The sequence below is a fragment of the Phoenix dactylifera genome, unplaced genomic scaffold (genome assembly GCF_009389715.1).
Source record: "Phoenix dactylifera cultivar Barhee BC4 unplaced genomic scaffold, palm_55x_up_171113_PBpolish2nd_filt_p 001946F, whole genome shotgun sequence".
NCBI lineage: Eukaryota > Viridiplantae > Streptophyta > Magnoliopsida > Arecales > Arecaceae > Phoenix > Phoenix dactylifera.
In genome coordinates, this window is record NW_024069230.1 from 1 (window position 1) to 20,599 (window position 20,599).

At 38.5% G+C, this 20,599-nt stretch overlaps 2 protein-coding genes and 1 long non-coding RNA gene across 16 annotated transcripts; 1 reads left to right on the forward strand and 2 right to left on the reverse strand.

Moving 5' to 3' along the window:
- Positions 1–1,636: 1,636 nt before the first annotated feature.
- On the reverse strand, positions 1,637–10,298 carry LOC103723532. Of its 14 annotated transcripts, XR_003382962.2 has the most exons (8): positions 10,023–10,298; positions 9,635–9,934; positions 9,295–9,403; positions 8,667–8,712; positions 5,955–5,994; positions 5,300–5,385; positions 2,626–2,684; positions 1,637–2,030 (listed from the first exon to the last, which is right to left on the reverse strand). XR_003382962.2 is itself a non-coding variant. In XM_008814467.4 (7 exons), the coding sequence occupies exons 1-7, from the start codon at positions 10,199–10,201 to the stop codon at positions 1,928–1,930; spliced, it is 786 nt and encodes a 261-aa protein (XP_008812689.2). In that variant the 5' UTR covers positions 10,202–10,298; the 3' UTR covers positions 1,637–1,927. The 14 variants fall into 14 exon arrangements, 10 of the variants coding, with proteins under 10 accessions (XP_008812689.2, XP_008812688.2, XP_008812687.2 ...); XM_008814467.4 differs by lacking the exon at positions 5,955–5,994 and having other exon boundaries at positions 10,119–10,298; XM_008814466.4 differs by lacking the exon at positions 5,955–5,994 and having other exon boundaries at positions 1,637–2,006.
- On the forward strand, positions 10,279–17,214 carry LOC113461031. The gene is made up of 3 exons (XR_003382965.2): positions 10,279–10,405; positions 10,542–10,655; positions 17,092–17,214. It is a non-coding gene; the product is annotated as an uncharacterized LOC113461031 (long non-coding RNA).
- On the reverse strand, positions 12,999–20,599 carry LOC103723533 (probable polygalacturonase At1g80170). The gene is made up of 9 exons (XM_008814474.4): positions 20,084–20,599; positions 18,656–18,784; positions 18,114–18,284; positions 18,005–18,025; positions 17,154–17,361; positions 16,553–16,634; positions 16,311–16,419; positions 16,060–16,176; positions 12,999–13,584 (listed from the first exon to the last, which is right to left on the reverse strand). The coding sequence occupies exons 1-9, from the start codon at positions 20,342–20,344 to the stop codon at positions 13,282–13,284; spliced, it is 1,401 nt and encodes a 466-aa protein (XP_008812696.2). The 5' UTR covers positions 20,345–20,599; the 3' UTR covers positions 12,999–13,281.

Genomic DNA, 20,599 nt, shown 5'->3' on the forward strand with positions numbered 1-20,599 from the left:
TATAGTATGTACTAGTATAGTATAGTATGTACTAGTATGGTATATATCTGTAGTATAGTATGGTATATACCGATATAGTATATACTGGAATAGTGGTATAGGCTATACTAGTATACAATATATGGGTATAGCTTATACCGGTATAGCATTATAGAGTATAGCATAGTATAGTATAGTATATACTAGTATAGTATACTATGTACTAGTATGGTATAGTATATATTAGTATAGTATAATATATTATACATTCACAAATATATATGTATGTATGTATGTATGTTCATTCATGTTCATATCATTCAATGAGCCCATGGTGATGAGATTTTTATGGTGTAAATTGTTTTCGCTCAATCTCATCCCTCAGTTGGGTAATCTTTCCTTGATGTTTTATGATCATCCGTATGTCTTCTTAACACCCAAACGAATTACTCTACCAGTGCTTTATACAAGTCAAGAGACAAATATTCTTTCTCCCTTCTATCACTTGTATCCATTTTCTTAATGTATCAAACCAACATGACCATTTGAGTCTTTAGATAGAAATGATCTTTCTCCCCTTAATACTCCCTGCATTAAAATTTGGAAAGGCTTCTTAAGCCTTTCCACCAATCCTGTTCTTGATGCTTGTATCAAACAAAAACATTGGTTAACTATTAGGCTACCACTACATTGTCATAAGCCCATCACCCCTTTTAAAGTTTTCTTCATCATCCTTGTTCTAATTTATTATTGCACTTAGCTCCTTTCATTTAAGCATTAATGAGAAGGCCATGTCAACATCTACCATCACAAAGATTACATTAGTGTTTCGATGTACGATGTGGCAAGATGACTTCCATTAACATACAGAGAAATCGACTTTTGTCCACATTCAGCAATTCAAGGCAATACATTCACGAACAAACAATATTCTTCATTTCCTATTACTTACCATGGAACTTGCTAAAGAAAGGACTAATAGACTAATAGTACATTGCATGGGCCCATGCATAATAACATTTAGCAAATTCCTCAAAACTCCTAACAGTTAAAATGTTTATTAAACCATGGAGAAGCCTAATACCCAAGATCCCTTGGCCTAACAAAATTTCACCAAAAATGTTTTCTTTCCTCTAAGGACATTCTTCGTGTTAAGACTAATTGAAGCTACGCATTTGACTCTTCAAGACCGATATCATCCCACAATTCCCGATAAAAAAATCCAGCCTGATTTGAAGAAAGAAAGAATAAATAGAAAAAAAAGAAAGGCACTTTTATGCGATTATATATAAAACTATAAATAGTGTTAACTTTAAAGAATATCATGCATGCAAAACAGAATAATTTAGAGCTTCCATAATGTAAAATATCATGCATGCAAAATACAATAATTTATAGCTTCCATCACGTAAAGTCCAACTCTTGGAAAAAATATGAGAGAATGGAATCCAAATTTTGAATTTTTTGGATTTCATTTTTGAATTATCAAATCTTGATCCAGCTCGCTAATTGGCAACCATAGCCAAATCTCTTGATCGAGATCTGCATGCTTTGTGCTTTCAAGAGATAATGAACTGCACGAGACTGCTCCAAGTTGCACGGGGCCATACACAATTTTCATGAATAGCAGCCTGCAAGCCGAGGAGCGGTTGGATCCTGGCAAATGAATATCCTTCTTGACTTTAATCTAGCATTTGAGATCTTGCATATGATTGTAAGATGATCCATAATTGAACCATACTTATTAATTTCTTGAAATCGTCCTTGAAGAATGTCGGAACTGAATCACACAATTAGTGATAAATCAGAAAAGGATCAGCACAAGGAGATTGGAAAAATCTACTATTGATGCTCTCTAAATGTGTAATATCCATGCACCGCTTTAGGCCAATTTCTGTGCGTTGACCACATGAGGAAACTCCTAAATACAAGGACTATACAGGAGAATTCATGAAGAAACTCGAAACTGCTCGCTGACCCAAGTGCGGTAGTCATCGAGTAGCTGCTCAACAAGCAAAGGGACAAGCCTGTCAAGAAGACCTTGCATAAGCCTGTATAATATCAAAACACCAGTTATTGCCATCTACGCGACTCACATCAAATCCTAGATAAAATATATTCCCCAAGTTATTTCAGCGGTACAGAGGGAAACATTAAAATTAGATATGCTATTTTTAAATCTAAACTATAGCTTGACTGCTCAATTTAATTCAATGAAGGGGATGTGACTATAATGTAAGTGACATGGTTACATGAAAAAGGTGACTCATCCAAGTGTCCAAAATTTGTACTCCTGTGCGAGTCGGTGTCCTTTACAACATGAGAGATACGGTGCCTACAATGCTGTTCCACATATCATCGATGAGTAGTGCTCATGTAGCTCGAAACAAGTGAATAGCTATTGCCTAACTTTGTACATATGGGCACGCATTCATGTATCAATATATGCAGTATGATTGTTTATAATAATCCTCGAACTTTTTGGCATTGAATTTAGACTTGCTCTGCCATTTTCCTACCAATGATGGTAGCTTCCAAAAGGGCGACCTTTTTAAATCCTTACAATTAGTATGGATTCTTTTTTCTGAAGAAATTGGAATCCATCTTAGAGAGTTGCAGAAAATTTATCATTCTTTAAAGACTTACAGGTTTCCAGGTTTTTCCACTGCTGATAGTGGAAGCAAGTTAAAGGGTTTTGTATAGACCTGTAAAAAGCAGGTGAAGAAGTTACTTGGTTATGTTTTACTTCAACCACTACAACAACAACAACAACAATAACCATACACAGGAAATCTGAACATAATTGAGCCATCTAAGACATGCAGGGAGGATGCAGCTAACATGTAACAAAAAGGATTGTAAATAAAATCACTACAGGAAGAGATAATCAACCATTTTCAGAAAACATAACTAGATTCATTCACAGGATCAACGTCAACCCAACCTGATAAGTCATAGATTTAGAACTTGGTACTAACAGAATCTCAGACAAGCATGGTGATTATTAATTAAACAACATCTATGCTATACAATAAGCTTTTCTAGACCACTAAAAATCAATTTTCCATCAGTATTGGAGTCAACTTTGGTTAGGATCTCCTAAAGGCATCACAAAAATCTAATTACAATACGAGAGTGAATTACAAAATAAATGATAAATTATGATTCTTTTACTCAACTCAACTCAATTAAGCCTTAATCCCAGATTCTTTTACTCAACTCAACTCAATTAAGCCTTAAACCCAAGCTAGTTTGGATCGGCTACATGAATCCTTTTTCTCCATTCTGCTCTGTTTAGGACCACATTCAAGTCTGATATAGTGCACCGCTAGTAGAAAACACCCCAATGGTTTTCTTATACAGATTCATGTATGTGACTATAGTTTTATGTTGTCCGTTAACCTACTGCAATTATGATTGTTGACTCCAAGAATATGGAAGAAGGTTTTTTTTTTTTTTTTGGGGGGGGGGGGGGGGGGGGGGGGCACGTTTGTTCAACAATTATGACAGAATAAGAGCTTGTTTAATAAGCAATAAGGTGCTAAAATAATGACAGAATGCAGCAAATAAGAGTGAGAAACCAACTATAGGATTGCCTAGGTTCATGAACTAGCATTTGGTTTCAAGCAAGGAAAATAATTAAAAATAGCTAGCTACAGGTTAGAGTGCGCAATATACAATGCCCGTCATAATACTATCACTACATAGTTCTTTATACTAGAAGAAACATCTTAGGAGATAATGATGACCATCACTAAAACCTATAGTTGTTTGCACTAGCCATGAAAGTTGACCTTGGCTAAATCCTCATGGTAGTAAATCCCATCAAGCGCCTGTTTGGGAAATCTAACAGGATCGGGCAGGATTTCCTATAAGAATCGGGCTTGTTAGCTTGCTCAGCTCCTTTTTTTGTAAAATCCCATCCTAGTTTTGGCCTAAATCCCATCTATGGGCCAGTTGGACTGCCAGATGAAAAAAAAAAAAAGACCTATATGGAGGTCATTTTTTTCTTGGGCTAGAGAGGGATTAGGTTGATATAGGCCTTACTTAAATAGACTGTGTGATCCATGATCCAACAGAAAATCCAACTCAATTCTGCTGGATTTTCCAAACAAGCCTTAAACGTCCATCATCCAATAGGGTGTCTCTGCAAAATCACCAATCCACCCCCGGTCGTGCTATGTTGGGTCAAATGCTATTGAAACCATAAGGGTGCAATTAAATATATACTAGAAATGTTTATTTGAACAACAGGTGTATTGAAAGGAGAAGTTATTCCACATCATCTTCAATATCCCAGGTCCTAAAGAATCAAACGCAATGATGCCTTTTTGTCCACTCAAAATGAAATAAGAATGTCTATTTGTTTGTAATTAATGATACATTATGCCCATTTCTCCAGACAGAAAGCTTACATGCCTTGAAACCCAAAAATTAACTTCTCTACTAACGAAGCACTTTGCAGAAATGTGCCCTATAGTCTGATCATTACCTTCACAAATCAAGTAATCAACAGGAACAACAACATGCAGAGTAGTTAGGGTAGCCTTACATGGTATCCTGCCCTGAAAAGTTTTGGTATGAAAATTTTGTTTTCAGATAATATATTAAGAAGCCAACTGGACTTCCTATAAGTACATGGCATCTAGTTACAAAGTGGTTGACCAACATGCTGTAACTTGTCCATTCAATATCAAGTACTTAAAGTTGCTGTTCATGAACCTTGCTTCCTCCATTATGGAGAAAACTCTTTGCGTTTTTTAAGGAAAAATCTGGGTCAAGCTGTTTCAGATTAAGATCATGTTCCACTGTCAAATGCATTTAGTGAGTTGGTTAACTGTGACCATGTCAAGACCACCTGTTGCTAGAGTTTTTTGATTATTGATCAATCTTCAACACATGACCACATTTACGAATCCTTCTATCTATTCACCAAATGTCTGCTTGACTTTTTTTATCCTTTATAGGAAAATTATTGCAGTTCTTTTCCAGTTAGCAGAAATTTGCCTGCTCTATCCCTGATTCACCATATCACAGTTCTAGAAAAGAACCAACAACCAACAAATCAAGGCAGAGTTCACAACTGTCTTTTCTTCCAATACAGCCTGATCCATTCAGCAGCAGCTCCCCCCCCCCCCCCCCGCGCCGAAAAAGAAAGGAAGGATGAAAATACAAAAAAAAATGCTTTCTGTAGATCAAATAAAACAAATCTATAAATAAATTATAGATACATGCATGTCTTCTAGTAAGATTATTTAATAGTTTGAATCAAATCCAGTTATTATCTCTGGTATTAATTAAGAAAGGAATAAGTCCACACCTCAAGGGAAACTTTTAAATTCACGTCCACATCCAAGCATGGCTCAGAACCATTTCTCTCCCAAGTTATATGGTTTCTCACAAATGCTGAAAACAATGAGCAAACACTGAGAGGTCATCCAGACATGTATAGCTAATAAGAAACACATCAAAATATAAATCTGATAGGACCAGTGTTTAGCTGCATTTTCCTAATGTTCACAGGGAATATTCAGGGATTAAAACCTACATTTGATGCATCTTATACAATTGCTTAAACATAATTAACAATACACTGTATCTGATAAATTATTGATGATGCAAACTATTATCAAGAGTGACAAATATAATAGGCACCAACAGCATTAATGTATTCATAATGGCCATCTCCAGGTAATTATTCTACAGGGAAGGCATATCTTTATTTCGATAGGAGAGTCATGATTTTAGCCTTGCAAGATACAAGTCTGTGACAGGACTTGGGGTACCTGGATTCATAATGGTGAACAGAAGTTATGTTGAGTAAATGAATCAGCAGCTAAGAGGATTAGTAGAAGAAAGATGAAGTAAAGCAGGAAACAGAAGTCGGTTCATCTGAATTTTCTCTTCAGCAACTAATGAAATATATTCCTAAAGGAGATCCAAATATATAAAGCAGAGGGGAAAGCAGGATGCACCTTTTTTGGACTCCACAGCTATCACTGACCAGGCAGGAGACTAATCACTTGCACAGACAAAGAAGGATAAGTACAGAAGAACCTCTTGGGCCTAAGAGCCACATAGGGAAAGAAAGCTAGTAAGAAGGGCTATGAAGCTGTCATAAAGCAGCTTTTCCTATTTCCTTTAGTAAAGTAATACTCCTATTGACCATAAGCATGTCTGGTGTGCCTCTTCTGTTTATTCAATTTCCTTCAATTTGCAGTAATGCATGAGTATGACTATGAAACTAAGAAGTGCAAGAACATCAATTCAGTAGCAATGATCCAAAAGAACCAAAAAACCTAAATGAGCAGTTACACCTTACATGTTCAAATATCATATCAAATTTAAATGGTTAACAGTCCAAAGTTATATCCTTCTATCCATGCCACTTCGGAGCTCTAAATTTTGTTGAGGCATGCAATTGCCTTAAGTTATCCTAGGTAAAAGTCAATTTCCCCAAAGGGCTTTCTAAGGATTTTTGTACAAATTCTTTTTCTCATTCCCAACATGGTTGAATTCAATAATTCAAACTAAATGAAAGCAAAGGATCTCCGATCTTGTTTAAGGAAACTCGTGAAAACTGCTAAAATACATTAAGGACTCAACTCGTTCGCAGCAAGAGGGGGGGAGTGTTGTCAACGGAAAAATGGAGAAAGCCCTAATGTTTAGTTAGAGTTTTCAAAAAAGAGAGATAAAAAAGAAGCTTTCCCATAATTATAAGATTTTCATATTTCATGAGAAAGAAAAATCCATGTGGGACATAAGAAAATCCAATTCCTACCTGCTAGAAACCGGGGTTTTTTTTTTCAAATATGTCCTTAAGCTTTTAGATAGAATGTAGTAAGATCTTTTTCTTTTATTAAGAGCATAATAGATTTTTTACATAACTTTCCAAGAGAAAAGTAGATGCTCACCCAAATATAAGCCACTCTGGAATGTGTCACTTTTCTATGGTCAACCAAACATGCAAAAACCACTTTTCCAAGCATCATACACCCAGGCATTAGCTTTCTAGAAAAAACATTCTAGCAAGAAAAAATTCTTCCCACGAACCAAACGAGTTCTAAATGTTGTAGCATATCCACTAAGTTATCCTCAAGGTATGTAGGCATTATGCTCGAGAATAGAGACAGTGCAAGTAGAGGCATTATTTCATGCATGTAGTTGCTTTAATGAGCGGGCATACTGACAAGTTAGAGAAGTAAATGTTGTAGCATGTTGGTGCAACCTATAATCGATTACTATAGGTGTAGATTGATTTTAGAATAATCAATTATGGTGCGATTGATTGGACACTTCAGCAAATACTCACCATCCCAAAAGAGCATTATAGATGTATGCGAACGCAAAACAGAACATGATAGATATCTTATTAATGAAGCTTAACTAATGAAATATAACTAGTGCAGTAAACTGAAAATAACTACAACAGAATAATAAAAAAATACAGTCAGTAAACTCAAGTTCCAAGGATGTGATAGATAGCAACGATGGTAATGATGATGGATGGAAATAATGATTGATGGACGAAGAAACGAGGCCTGGGCAAAAGATGGTGATAGAACTAGTCGGATAATTACCTCTGCGAGTTTGGTCTCTCCAATCCAATGAAAATCTTTAGGCCGCGCTCCACCAAGGTATCGAGATGAAGGATGACGGGGTCAAGAAGATGACTCCAAAAAGAAATAGGTCAAGAAGCAGGATGAAAGTAGAAAAAAAAAGGGTCTCTCAGGACTTCGCCCACAATGGCACTCATCTTTCTATGGTTTTTTCTTCTCTTTTTTTTTCTTTTGGTTGTTGTCCTCTCTTTTTATAGGCTAAGTTAATGTTTTGTGAATAGTAACCGGGTCGGGTTACTGTTCCGTGAACAGTTTTTTTTCTGTGCTATTTTCTGCAGATTTTTGCATATTTTTTTCTCTTTTCTAACTTTCCTCCTTCCATACATGCACAATTCTATTTTCAAGACTATCATCCATCCTCCTCCGTTCCTAGAAATGAGTGATGACCATGGGCATTGAAGAAAGGCTAAGGCTCAAGCAATTAAGTGTGGTGGTTTGGAGTTGGGTTAGGCTTTCTATCATACCTAGGTAGACCCTTTTTGCTTGGCAGTACTAGTACATGACTCGACTGAAAATTCAAGCTTACATATGGCTTTGGATGGAAAACACGGAAACAACAAAAAATATAAACTATGTCTAAGATGGAGTCCTGAGACTATATCACATGTCCACTAAGTAATCCTTGGGGTATGTAGGCATCATACTCAAGAATAGAGATATTGCAAGTTGGGGCATTATTTCATGCTTGTGGTTGCTCCGATGACCTAGCAAACTATTAAGCTGGAGAAGAAATAGGATAAGATAGGCAATTTTCCCACAATGAGAAACTTCATTAAGCCAAAAATATTGGCAAAAGCTATGGTAGGGTTGACATTAGGTTGGTTGGTGATCATTAATCCTGCTAAATCTTTTTTTTATTGCATGATACAAAACAAAAAGTTTGATATATAAATCGAGGCATTAGAACTATTGAAGAGCAAACTTCAAATTAGTCAGCAGCAGTAAGTTGGAAAGGTGAGTGAAACATGAACATCAAAGTTAAGGAAAATTTTGATTGTGATAATACCATCTCCTTTCCCATATAAATATTTGGCTGAGAAATCACAGTATGACAATGGCTGGATGTACCTGAAAAAACATGATTTTGCTGCTCTACTATTCCAGAACCCTCAAACTGTGAAAAATAGAAAGATAAGATTAAAAACTTTAAATAAAAAATTGAAAACATTAAGAGATAAAGCTTAGAGCGATGCAGTCAAGGCCCTTCAAAAGCTCTCAAATTAAATTTCAAATTGATATGTGACAATATTTCAAAATCAAAACAACCTTAATATAAAGGCATTTCATTTGTTTGCATATGCATTGCTATAGGTGGATTGATTCCATCCCTCAAAACCCTTTTTTTTTTTTTTTTTACTTTGTTGCAGTGCATTCCATTCACTTTTTTATGGAATATGTCATGATGTTATATGGAATTTGACTTCAAGGATGCATTGCTCTTTTGGATGATGAAATATAAGATTTTGCTTGCTTGTGCAGCGGTGCCGGTATAAGGCTATAATGTATAGATCATTCTTGCTATCTCTTTCCTTTGAATTTTATGGCTTAGGAATTAGGACAAGACAGGAGAAGTCTGAACTAAGGTTGATGATTCTGCGAATCGAAACAAAAAGGTCCCAGCAGGTGCAGTGGCAGGTTACCTTGTCTGTGGAGCAATTTAATCATGTGCCTCCAAATCAGACTGGGCGGAACTTACCCTGCAATCCACCATCTCGACCGTGCAGCCTTCTCTTGTCGGGGTCACGCGTAAGTCTAGCACGGGGGCCACTTCAAACTTGAGGAACTGGATCTTTTGCAAGGTGCACCTGTGTATAGGACGGGCAGGCAGCAGATTAGTAGTGCAAGAGCGCCTGCTTCTATTCTACTCGTGCATAGCCGAGGAGCTTTAGAGCAGACAAAACATCCATGAGTTAATCCATTGCAGACAAGTGCATACGCTGAACCAATTTCAAGATTCGATGCCATGTGTGGATGTAATGGGTGGAGCGTGTCATCATCAATCAATCAATCAAAGGGGCAGGCAGGCAGAAGAGCACCTGTAGGTGTTGGAATCCAAGGGCCGAAAGCTGTGCAAGGCTCGAGTGTTTAGGAGGGCTTCCACGCCGGAAGGGTGGTTGACGAAATCGCTGAACGTGATGGGGCCCCCGTAGTCGGGGAGCTCGATCCTCTCCTTGCGTCGCGCGGACAGATAAGCCGTCCTCGTCCTGGCACCCAGTTCGTCCCCTCCCGGGTTCTCGGCCTTGGTCACCGCTTCACATCTCCGTCTCCTCCTCGAGTCCCAATTCATCCGGTCGGTCCGGGAGATTTTGCTGGAGAGGGCAGCGTATGCGTGATCCCTGGTTGGAACTTAGTTATTAGTTTCTAGGGCAAAAGAAAGAACCTTGCATGAATAAATGTTAATTTCTTGATTCTTTTCTTTCTTACGGAGTCCCGACTCTCTCGCCCTCCCTTTTCTTTGTTGCTTCTTTTTTCGCTCTTGCAAATTTATTAGGATAGACAGAGACAGAGAACCAAACAGACCTGACGAGGGTGGTGGTGCTGCAGGGGAGAAGGAGAGGAGGAGGAGGAGCGGCAGGGAATGGCAGCACCCCCTGGGCAATCATTCTGCGTTTGGCGCACGCGAGACGCTTGCCCACCGTCAATCACAACAGCCGAGGCGGAAACAGATTGGATTTAAAAAAGAAGGGACCGGTCTCTTATTCTGATCGTAATTTGGGACCACGGATCCAACGAATCAGCTGATCGGATCGGGTTCATTAGCGATTCAGATCCGATCCGAAATTTTCGGGTTGGTTCAAATCGAATAGGTCCGATCAGATTTGCAATTTGATTCGAATATTTAGCTCTCTTTTTCTCAACTAACATTCCTTTCTACACTTGTACATTAAAAATAGACTTCGAATACTCCCAACAGCACAATCATATACTGTTATGTTTTGAAAGGTGCGGAGAGCTTCTCCACCAGCCAACACCAGCCATTTAAGCTTCATTGAGGATTTCAATGACAAGTCAAGCATGAATTATCATCTCAACATGGATTTGAGCTATCACAACAAGGTAACTGCATTTGTTACCCTTTTTCTTTGGAATTTCTTCAACCTTTTCAAATTTTATTTAATTTCAACTAGTATATCTTCTTTTTTATTTTAAATAAGTTAGACAGTAATAGTATATCTTCCCATACAAATATCTGTTATTGCAGAAGTTTTCAGTGATCAAACCTCTAAGCCTTTTCAAATCACGTTTCCCGTCATATAGAACGTAATTTAAAAATATTATCCACACAAATTTAAAAATTAAGTTAAACAAATAGCACTTAATCAATTAATTCAATGATTGCATAGCCTACAATTAATTAACTGACATGGTCTGAATTTTGACTAGCTTTAGATAGTAAAGTAGACCAACCTCAGCAGAATTCTAAGCCAATAAAGCTCTATAATCATTGCATGCAAAAGATAAGAGTAGCTAACTAGCTATACGTATCAAAACATAGGAACAATAAAGCCTTCAATTAAGCATACAACCAGATAATCTCAGGTTAAAATGCATGAGATGAATTAGAGAGCCATGATGATCTCCTTACATGCATATATATATGTATCAACATGTATATACAAGAATAATACTCAAAGAATAATACAATGACTTAATGATAATATATGACATGGAAAAAATAAATGTACTTATCCTTATCTTCAAGCATTTCATTGTAGCATTCCATATATGACCTGTATGATACTCAACAAATTTTAAAAATGTATGGAAAGCACATCTATAAAGAAAACTAATTGTGTTACACGAATGCGTTGTGATCTAATCACCTTTTAACAGAATAGCAAAATCTTTAATCTTCACTGGCTTGCTTTAGATGCTTAAGACAGGTAATGCATGCAGTGAACAAGAGTGAAGAGACACTAAATGCTAGCAAATCCCTCCAGCCAACATCTCCCAAACTACAATAGCACTGAAAGCATGAGAAGGCAGGCTAAAGTATTGGGTGGCGAACATTAATATTAGGTGAGACCTAAAAGAAACATAACCATTAAGCATTTTCTCGGTGGAGTTTATGGAAATGAGTGCTGAAATTCCTATGATTCTGAGCATCCACATATGATTCAGTATATGAAGTTTACTCGTATAGAAATCCAAACTATAATGAACTGGAGTTTAACAAGATATCCTTTCCTCTAATGGTTTTCCATTATCTTCCTCCCATAAAGTTTCCGTACTACTTTTCAAATTTCCAATGTTGTAGAAGACTGTAGCAATGAATTGTGACTCTTTAATTCGAAAAACAGACAAAAAAACAATAAAATTTTGACTCTGTAGTTTCCAAGCAATATCTCATTGACCACTCCAGGAAGCATACCATTATTAGTTATCAACTCCAAGAGAAGTCACTATATTAGTATATTGGCAGCGGTGTAATGATGATCTCAAGGTGTTATCGTCCCCCTTGTTCAATGCCCAATACCTAATTACAAATAATTACACACACACAGTCCAGTTCTCAAAACCATTATTCTCTCTCTCTCTCTCTCTCTAGATCTCTCTCTCTCTCTCTCCCTCCCTCCCTCCCTCCCCACCCTCCCCTCAGATAAGGAGAACAATAAATCTCCGCACGAGGGATCTAAAGATGAACAGACTACCACCCTACATGCCATCCATGCTAAGAAACAATGTCAGAGCTGCCATCGCAGCAATTACAATCCTATGATCGAAGCAAGAGAAGAAGATCCCAAACCTGGCCTTGTCCTTGTCTTTACCGGCTCCAAACTTCAAACGCCGTGTGAGTGCTCTGCGGTGGAGGAGAAGGAAGTCGTCCACGAAGAGAAGGCCAATGGAGAGGGGGAGGAGGGGAAGGAGATGCGGCGGAGGAACGCGATTTGGGGTCGCTCCTCGGAGGAGATTGGCTGAGATCGGTGAAAAGGTCTGAGGACGGAGGGGGTCGGTCGCCGTGAGTTAGGGATTTAGGGCTGTGGAGGGAGGAGGTCGATTGGGTTTTGTGGTTAGGAGGAGTGAAGTCCGACGATACTTATAAGCGTCGTCGTATTTTTTCCTACGCCGACGCTTATAAGCGTCAGTGATAAATATTCCGACGCGTATAAGCGTCGGTAATGGACCGCGTACGCCGACGCTATACAAAGCGTCGGCGGAACCTGTTTTTACCGACGCTTTTTACAAGCATCGGCGGTTACTGTCGGAAGAAAAAAAAATTGCCAATGCTTTTATGTAGCATCGGCAATATAGAGTCGCCAAAACTCTTTATTGTTGTAGTGAAAAGTTTGTGAACACATAGCTGCATGGATGCTTATACAATTGACATAGTAGTGCTATGGGTTATACATGCCGTGAATCCAATAGTCCAGAAGTGTGTCCTTGTGATTTCTGTTTGAATTTATGAAGCATGAACAAATACTGTTGTTCCTTAAAAGTCATACAGGATATCTTTGAAGTTCAAGTACATTGATTTCTTTCTTCTATACCATTTTTGATTGCCTAAGATATATATATGTAAAAGTCACTCGCTTGTGTCTACTTTAATAGCTTGAATTCTTCCAGTAAATCCTTCTACATTCGTGCCAGAACTCGATGACATGTAGGCACTTGTAAGTACGGTTTTTGTGGTCTCCATATGTCGTTGTCTGTTATATGATACCTGGATGTGCATATAGAGAGATCATAGCTCTGTATGTATGGGATCATAAGTTTGGCTTTGGTTGTCATTCTTTGTCCCATCACAGCGGGAAGTTTTATCATTGCGAAGGCAATCTGCCGCTGGCCGCACAAACCCATAGTCAAATCCCGTGGCACAGTTGCAGAAGGTCTCTACAATGCCATTCTCTCTCTCTAGGTTTATGTTGTTCAACACAATGTTGCTGCATGGTACTGTGTCACTGCAAGCAAATTTCATGGCATTGGGTGTCCTTGAGGTCCCACTTATGTTCCTGTAGAGGACTTGGCTTATCTTCACTGCCGATGTCTGAATAAAATAAAAACATAGTCAAGGGACAACCTGAATAAGCTTCTTGAATTAACAATGTGGCATTTTTCAAAAAGTTATACTATATCATGGATAGGATCAATTGCATGTTAAAATAGTTCACTTCTATCGACAATTCTATTTGCAATTAGTATTTGTAATTTATGATCTTAGGCTTTATGACGTGGTCAGACTCTTTTAGTCAACTTTGCATGCTGAACTATGTTTATTATGCTAGTCCCTTGATTTAAGTGGTCCAGGTCCAGGTCCAGTTCTAAGCATACTTATACTACTATCCTACAGTGATAAATTATGAATTTAGAGATCTAAGGTTAGCCTTTGCTCCATCTACACATCAAGGCTGAAGGCTCTGTTTTGGTGATAAGAAAGTGAATGAAAAGAGAGATATTTTGAGAGGAATCTTTTTTCTATTGTTTAGATATAAAAATAATTTTTATGTCTAGAAATGGAGGAGAATATTAAGGTCTAAAGTTTTCTCTAAGTGGCCTCACATGTAAAACAAAAGAAAATAGAGAGGAATCTTCTTTCCCAGTATTTGGCAATGCAAGTACATCTTCAGTGAGGGCCGTATTTTTCATAAGACTGAATACTATTCCTCTTGAAGATATCAATAATGAGAATTTTTTTAAAAAAAAAAATGGAATAGGATAATCAATGTTATCTAAATGACATTCAAGTGGTCACACATGTGCTTGCATATGCGATGCAGCTTGTTTGACTGACTACATTGAGCCGATGCAACCCTGTGTGCTGTGGCCAAAGAAAATACTGGTTGTGATGATGGTGGATTAGTGTTTGATACATTACTTCCTGAAGAAGAATTGAATTTTCAGTGTCTTGTCTTAGGACTCATTAATAGCTTAAACACTATATGCATATGTTTGTTAGGCAAAATGTTGAATTTGGTCATAAGCTATGCATCTTTGTAACTTATGCTTTGCCGTTCATCATTTCATAACTGGGAAGTGTTTGTTCCATTGGTGAGCACCGTTTGTAGGGAGTTTTTTCTTACTTTGATATTGTGAGGACCCGTGCGGGTGTGTGTTTAGTCCCACATCGGTTATTCGCTGGGTAGATCTTGGATACTTATACAGGATCAAGGAACTCAAATAGTAACTTCCGGCTAACTATTTTGGATGAGATCCTGGGTTGTTACAAATGGTATCAGAGCGGACCCGGCCCATAATCTATGTGGACTAGGGAACACTGCAGCACGGATCTATTGAGGCTAACCATGAGCAGATCGTGATGTTTGTGATTAGATTTGAATGGATTTGAACCCTTAGCCTGACGAGGACGTCAGGGCTTGAACGGGGGGAGTATGTGAGGATCCGTGCGGGCGTGTGTTTAGTCCTACATCGATTATTCGCTGGGTAGATATTGGGTATTTATACAGGATCAAGAAACCCAAATAGTAACTTCCGACTAGCCATTTTGGGTGAGATCCTGGATTGTTACAGATATATCATATTTTTTTAATCAAAATGAACTCTCAAGTAAGTTTGAAAGTCTGTGCACTTATAGGATGTAATTGAGCCTCATTGAAGAAAGAAATAAAGCAACGTGGATCAAAGTCATATTGAAGTTGAAGATCATGGTTGAACTGTTGTAGGTCTAATATGTTCATATTCTGATAATCAAGCACCATGACATATTGCAGTCTTGTGTTTTATGATATAAACTGCATTTCATGCAATCCCCTAGTTTTAAGGTCTAGGAACAGAGATAACAGTGTTCTTAACAAGGCAGGTGTGGGGCTTAAAGAGAGTGATTTTCCTTTACAAAATCTGCAGAAAAGTCTGAACACAGATTTAATGATAGATTCAAGGTACAAATATGAGTACTGTACCATAATCATAGTTTTGAGAGCCAGTTTTGAAAGGGAATTAACAGTGGTTCTTAAGCAGGGGGGTGTAGAGGTCAAAGAGAGTGCTTTGCCTTTAAAAACTCTGCAGAAAAGTCTGGGAACAGGTTCAATGCTAGATTCGAGGCAAGACAATGAGTTCTATACCATAATCTTAGTTTTAAGAACTAGGCTGGCTCAAAATTTGTAGGCCCCATAAATAATTAATTTGGGTATGATTCGAGAGGGTGATGGCATGTAAACATGGGGATGGTTCTCTTTTTATGGCCTGCTTGCATACACCTAAATTCCATGGTATTTAGGGAATGGGTCATTCCATGGTTATCTTAAACCATTAAGGGTTACATTTTCAAGGTGCTTCGGTGAGACTTTACAGGCCCAAAATACCAAAGAAAACTAGGTGTTCCCAAGGAAAGAAAAGCTTATAAAGATAATCATCTCATTTTTTGTCTCTGGAACGCTGCCAATTGTTTATAAAGCCTTATCAGAAGCAGAAAATCGAGGTATTCCTTCTAATACCACTCCCATTTTTTAATTATTTTTAATCTTTTAATTTCATATAAAAATGGCTAGAAGCAGAATAACTTTACCTGGTTCTTGCAACTGGTTGGAGAATCACAGTAAAATTGGTCGATGATGATTGGGTTCTGAACATCATCCATCTTCACGTTCTCAAAGCGCACTGATTTAACATAGCCTGATCCTCCCTGTTAAGACTTGCAAACCATCAACCATCATCCATGTTCATTAGTATAAGCTAATTATGTTCTGCCTTATGTTTTTCTTTCCAATGGAATCCAATCATATGATACAGCAAATTATATTTTTAGAAAATTCTTACTTGCCAGGTTTTGATTCTAAGGCCATTGGTAGTGCCTGTAAGTATTGCTGTGTCCAAGACGATTGCTGTAACCATGGCAGTCGTATTGTCCTTCCCGAGGCTCCCTATGCTAACATCAAAATTAAGATAAAAAAATATGATACTATCAGTTGGGCACTTTTCATTTGAGACAACTAAAAACAAAGCAATCCAGCTGGGCACTTCCTGAGATATAGGATGTGGACATGCAGGATGAGTCGTACCTGATTCCATGCCCTGGCCCACACACAATGTTTTTCATCTTGATAATTGAGCTAGCATTCACAATGGAGATACAGTCATCACCTGATTTAGTAAGGAAAAAATTGTCCTTAATATCCAAAACATGTTTCGCAGAGAAAACAATTCCTGAATAGTAGAAAAATGTGCAAATTGAAGGGCAAACTTATAGTAATGACAACTAATAACTATTTTTATTAGGTATTGAGTAGTAAGTATTAAACACTTAACCTTAGTTGTTATTGTTAATTATTTATCCATAAAAAAATATTGTCATAATTGTTGTTTTTATTATTGTTGTTTTTATATATATTACTTATTTTGAGGTAGTTGAACAATATTAATCGCATTTTTTGTGCTGCTTACATACTACATATATACTACATAGCTGCTTTTTAAAACACTGCATCACATTTCAAACTCTAGATAAACATTAAAGGAAGTTAATTGCAGTTTCAGTCATAGTGAAAGTCACTTAATGAATAATCACTGTTATTGTTATTTTTCTTCTTGTTTTCTTCAGGAAATCTTAATTTCAAGTATGGTATCAGAATGGTAGATCAATGTACAAGCATATCAAAGTACCTGTTCCAATGTGGCAGTTCTGGATGGCAACATTGGTGGATTCACTGATATGAATGCCATCTGTGTTAGGGCTGTCTGATGGAGCTCTCACACGCAACCCAGACACTCTTATGGCATCAGATCGGGAGATAGTGAAGTGCATCTGCTGTGCATTCTGGATGGTGAGGTCCTTCACCCTTACCCCTGAGCTTGAATCTATGGTCAGTGCCTACAACAAAAAATGGCGGTGATGGTGAAGATGGTGGCAGTGGATTGTCACCTTGACAGCATTGTCTACAAGTATTGTTTTATTTTCTTCAGCGGTAGAAACTTTGCTGGTCTAGTCATTTTGTGCAGCTTCGACCAACTATTAGCCAAAGCCTACTTTATTGCCTGACTTGTACTGGAAATTTTGCACCCCATTATTGCTTTCCTCCCTGAGTTTTGGCACTTATATCAGATGGTACAAGTCACTGACAAGGGTCATTGAATTAAATTTCTGAGGCTGGCTTGTAGAGCAGGGCATTGATGAGTCATACTTCCTGACCTTGGCTGGATATAAGTTACCGATCGCAGGTCTTCCATGGATTAGCTGAGCTCTGGCCTCCAAGGAACCCACTATACCATGCTAAACCTCATGGAGCCTTGGGCGGAGTCATCAATGCCCTGAACACTGAACTAAACAGTGTGGATCCCGTATAGTAAACCTCGAGAGGTAATTTATGACGAATGTGTTTCATTCATAAATTACTTTGACTCAAGAACACGATAGCCTCTCGAGGTTTACTTTGTTGTTTTATTATATTGTGGCTACCAACTATGAAGCTTTAAGCATAAACTTTGGCTTGTAAAAATGTGTTTGCGGAGATTACCGTTGGAGCTCCTCTGCATGGCTGCAAGTAAGTCGAGAGAGAGCATCAGATAAAGGTATCAAATTATGTAAATGAAGTTGTGAACAGGTGTTGGAAATTGATCCATTACGTTGGTCCTGTTGATCTTGCAGGATGAAGCCCACCATTTGCTGCCAGAGCCGTCGATAATCCCACCGCCCTGGATCCTGACGCCGTTCAGCTCAGAGAAAGATAGCCATTGCCTTGGGTTCTTCGGGTCCCAGTCCTTTGGCTCATCTGGAGCTACAATTGTCCCGCTCACCTGCTCCGTCACAATTTGATGCTTCCTCAGATCAGTGAGGCCGGGCAGATAATGAAGATGGGGTTGGCTGATGTTGCATGTTGTTCTTTTGACACATATTCTTTCTTTTTTTATGGAAACTTTTGTATATGTGTCCAAGCCTAACGATTAAAGAGGAAAAGAACGAGAGGCTAACGTGCTATATGTGGTACGAGAGATCTAGGTATATCCCGGATAGTTAACTATTCTGACCTACGGTGGTTATCGCATGGTGTTGCATGAGAATGAAATGCAACTTGACCTTGCCCTTTAATACTTCCCCCGGGGACGCACGCAATACACGTAAAGTTATTTAGTAATAAGCTGACGAAAGTCAATTTTAAAATCATCACCTGGATGAGTAGCTTCCCTTCGCAGGGCCCTCGGAGCCTAGTTGCATTAACTTTGTAATTGCGCCGCTCGGGCACCAGGAAAACTGCATTCTTTATGGAACATGCCGTTTCCCAAGCCGCTAGAAATGCCTGCAAGAAGTATTAAAGATGCATGGAAGAAGAATAAAGAATTAAAGCTAACAGAAATTTAAATGATTCTGATGGTGAAATGATAATTGTAACTTGGGCACAGGAGCGGACGGGTATGATCGAGTAATGAATATCCATAGTTTCTAGTTGCATCCTTTAGTTCTGCAGGAATGTTTTGGTTGCTTAGGTCGGCAATAACTCAATGGCTACACCCATCAAAATGGAGGGGATCGTGGGAAAATTCCTCTAAGAACTGCAACGGGTTACAACCGCATAATAATCAAGTGAGAGAGGCTAAACATTGGGCACATAAAAGCTAGACGGATTGCTTAAACATTGCATATTTGAATCTATAGACTCCAGACCCCGCTTTCTCCTCTCCCTCCTGTCCACGGTCCCGTTAAAGAAAAGAAGATACGCAATAAAATCGGATTTCATTTTAAGTGGCTCCCAGTAGTCTGTTTAAATCAGTTTAACTATCTTTTGTTATAATCAGGTTAAAACTAGTTGACCTGCCTACGAAGTGGCTGAATGATATTTGCCATGAATATGTAAGCGTGAGATATGGTGAAAAGGTAAGTTATTTTTAGCAGATTATGCATGACGAAAAATAATTAATGACCCTTAAGACTAGTTTGGATCACATCTTGCATCCTTCGTTTTAAATCTTCTCCACAGTTCGATCAGGAAAAGGTAATGTTATTTTGAGCAGATACGCATAACAAATAACAACCAGTGCTGGCCCATTTACATCGAAAAGAAAAAATTAACAGTGCTGGTGCATTCGAGGGGAGCAGGTCACTGGTGCACGCCAGGTGGATATATAGGAGATCCTTGGTGCAATTCAGAGGGATAGGTTACCCTACAAATTTATAATAGAGAGGACTGGTTATGCTACACAAAAATAAAAAAAGAAAAACAATTATATAAGAAAAGATAAAATTTTTATTGTTGTTGGCGTTAAACAAGCGGTCTCAACAACAATCTTTCTTTATCCGGATATTCTTCCATCCAGATACCTGTACCATCGCAAGGCTTTCCAGCTCCGGTCATCTAACCTCGAAAAGGCTACAGTTAAAGCTACGTGTTATCAGCTTAATTTCTGAACTTGTTTCACACAAAATTCTGGTTTAATGAATTCAATGGAGAAACTCTGTAAATGTAAGCAGGTCATTTTGATTGTATCTGTCTCTATTGGATTTCGGTGTCCGAGTGAGTGTTGTAGTCTCTCTCTCTCTCTCTCTCTCTCTCTCTCTCTTCCCTAACTGCGATGATGAAGATAAGCAGTAATATATATACCTGGGTATCGTCGGCAACTCCATCCCCAACAGCGCCAAAGCTGTCGACATTGACAGGGATCCTCCCCACCCGCTCGCTTCCCCATATCGGTAAGGAGTCCAATTCATCATACTCGTCTCCTTCTTGCCCTTCCTCTCCGTCCGTACCGGCCGTCCAGAGCCCGATATCCTCAGCCGGGGCAAAATCGCCGTCGCCTTTGGACACGGCTCCCATCATCGGTACAACTAACATCAGAATAAGAATCGGGGAGAAGTACGACATCTTCTCGCTCTCTTTTAATTACTAAGTGATCGCTCTGACTTCCTGAGGTAATGTGGTTCATTTGTCGGGGCTATGGATCTAATTTAAACCAAGAGACGAAGCGGAGGTGAGAGGGAAAGGAGGTGGTGACTTGTATGCTTGCTTCCTGTCACATGGATGGCTTGGCTTGGATTGGATTGGCTTGGAAGGGTTAAGAAAGTGGTGGCGGTGGCGGTGGTGGTCTCTTTCCGACTTGCAGTGCAAGGGAATCAGCTA

Excerpts from the sequence above, each read along its gene's own strand:
- LOC103723533 (XM_008814474.4), bottom strand. The coding sequence starts at position 20,344 with ATGTCGTACTTCTCCCCGATTCTTATTCTGATGTTAGTTGTACCGATG. Across the intron at positions 16,420-16,552 it reads GGGCCAGGGCATGGAATCAG|CATAGGGAGCCTCGGGAAGG; the intron begins GTACGACTCATC and ends TTTTGATGTTAG. Across the intron at positions 13,585-16,059 it reads CAACCAGTTGCAAGAACCAG|ACATCGGCAGTGAAGATAAG; the intron begins GTAAAGTTATTC and ends TATTTTATTCAG.
- LOC103723532 (XM_008814465.4), bottom strand. The coding sequence starts at position 10,201 with ATGATTGCCCAGGGGGTGCTGCCATTCCCTGCCGCTCCTCCTCCTCCT. Across the intron at positions 9,935-10,022 it reads GGCGAGAGAGTCGGGACTCC|GGATCACGCATACGCTGCCC; the intron begins GTAAGAAAGAAA and ends AGTTCCAACCAG. Across the intron at positions 9,404-9,634 it reads TTGGATTCCAACACCTACAG|GTGCACCTTGCAAAAGATCC; the intron begins GTGCTCTTCTGC and ends TCCTATACACAG.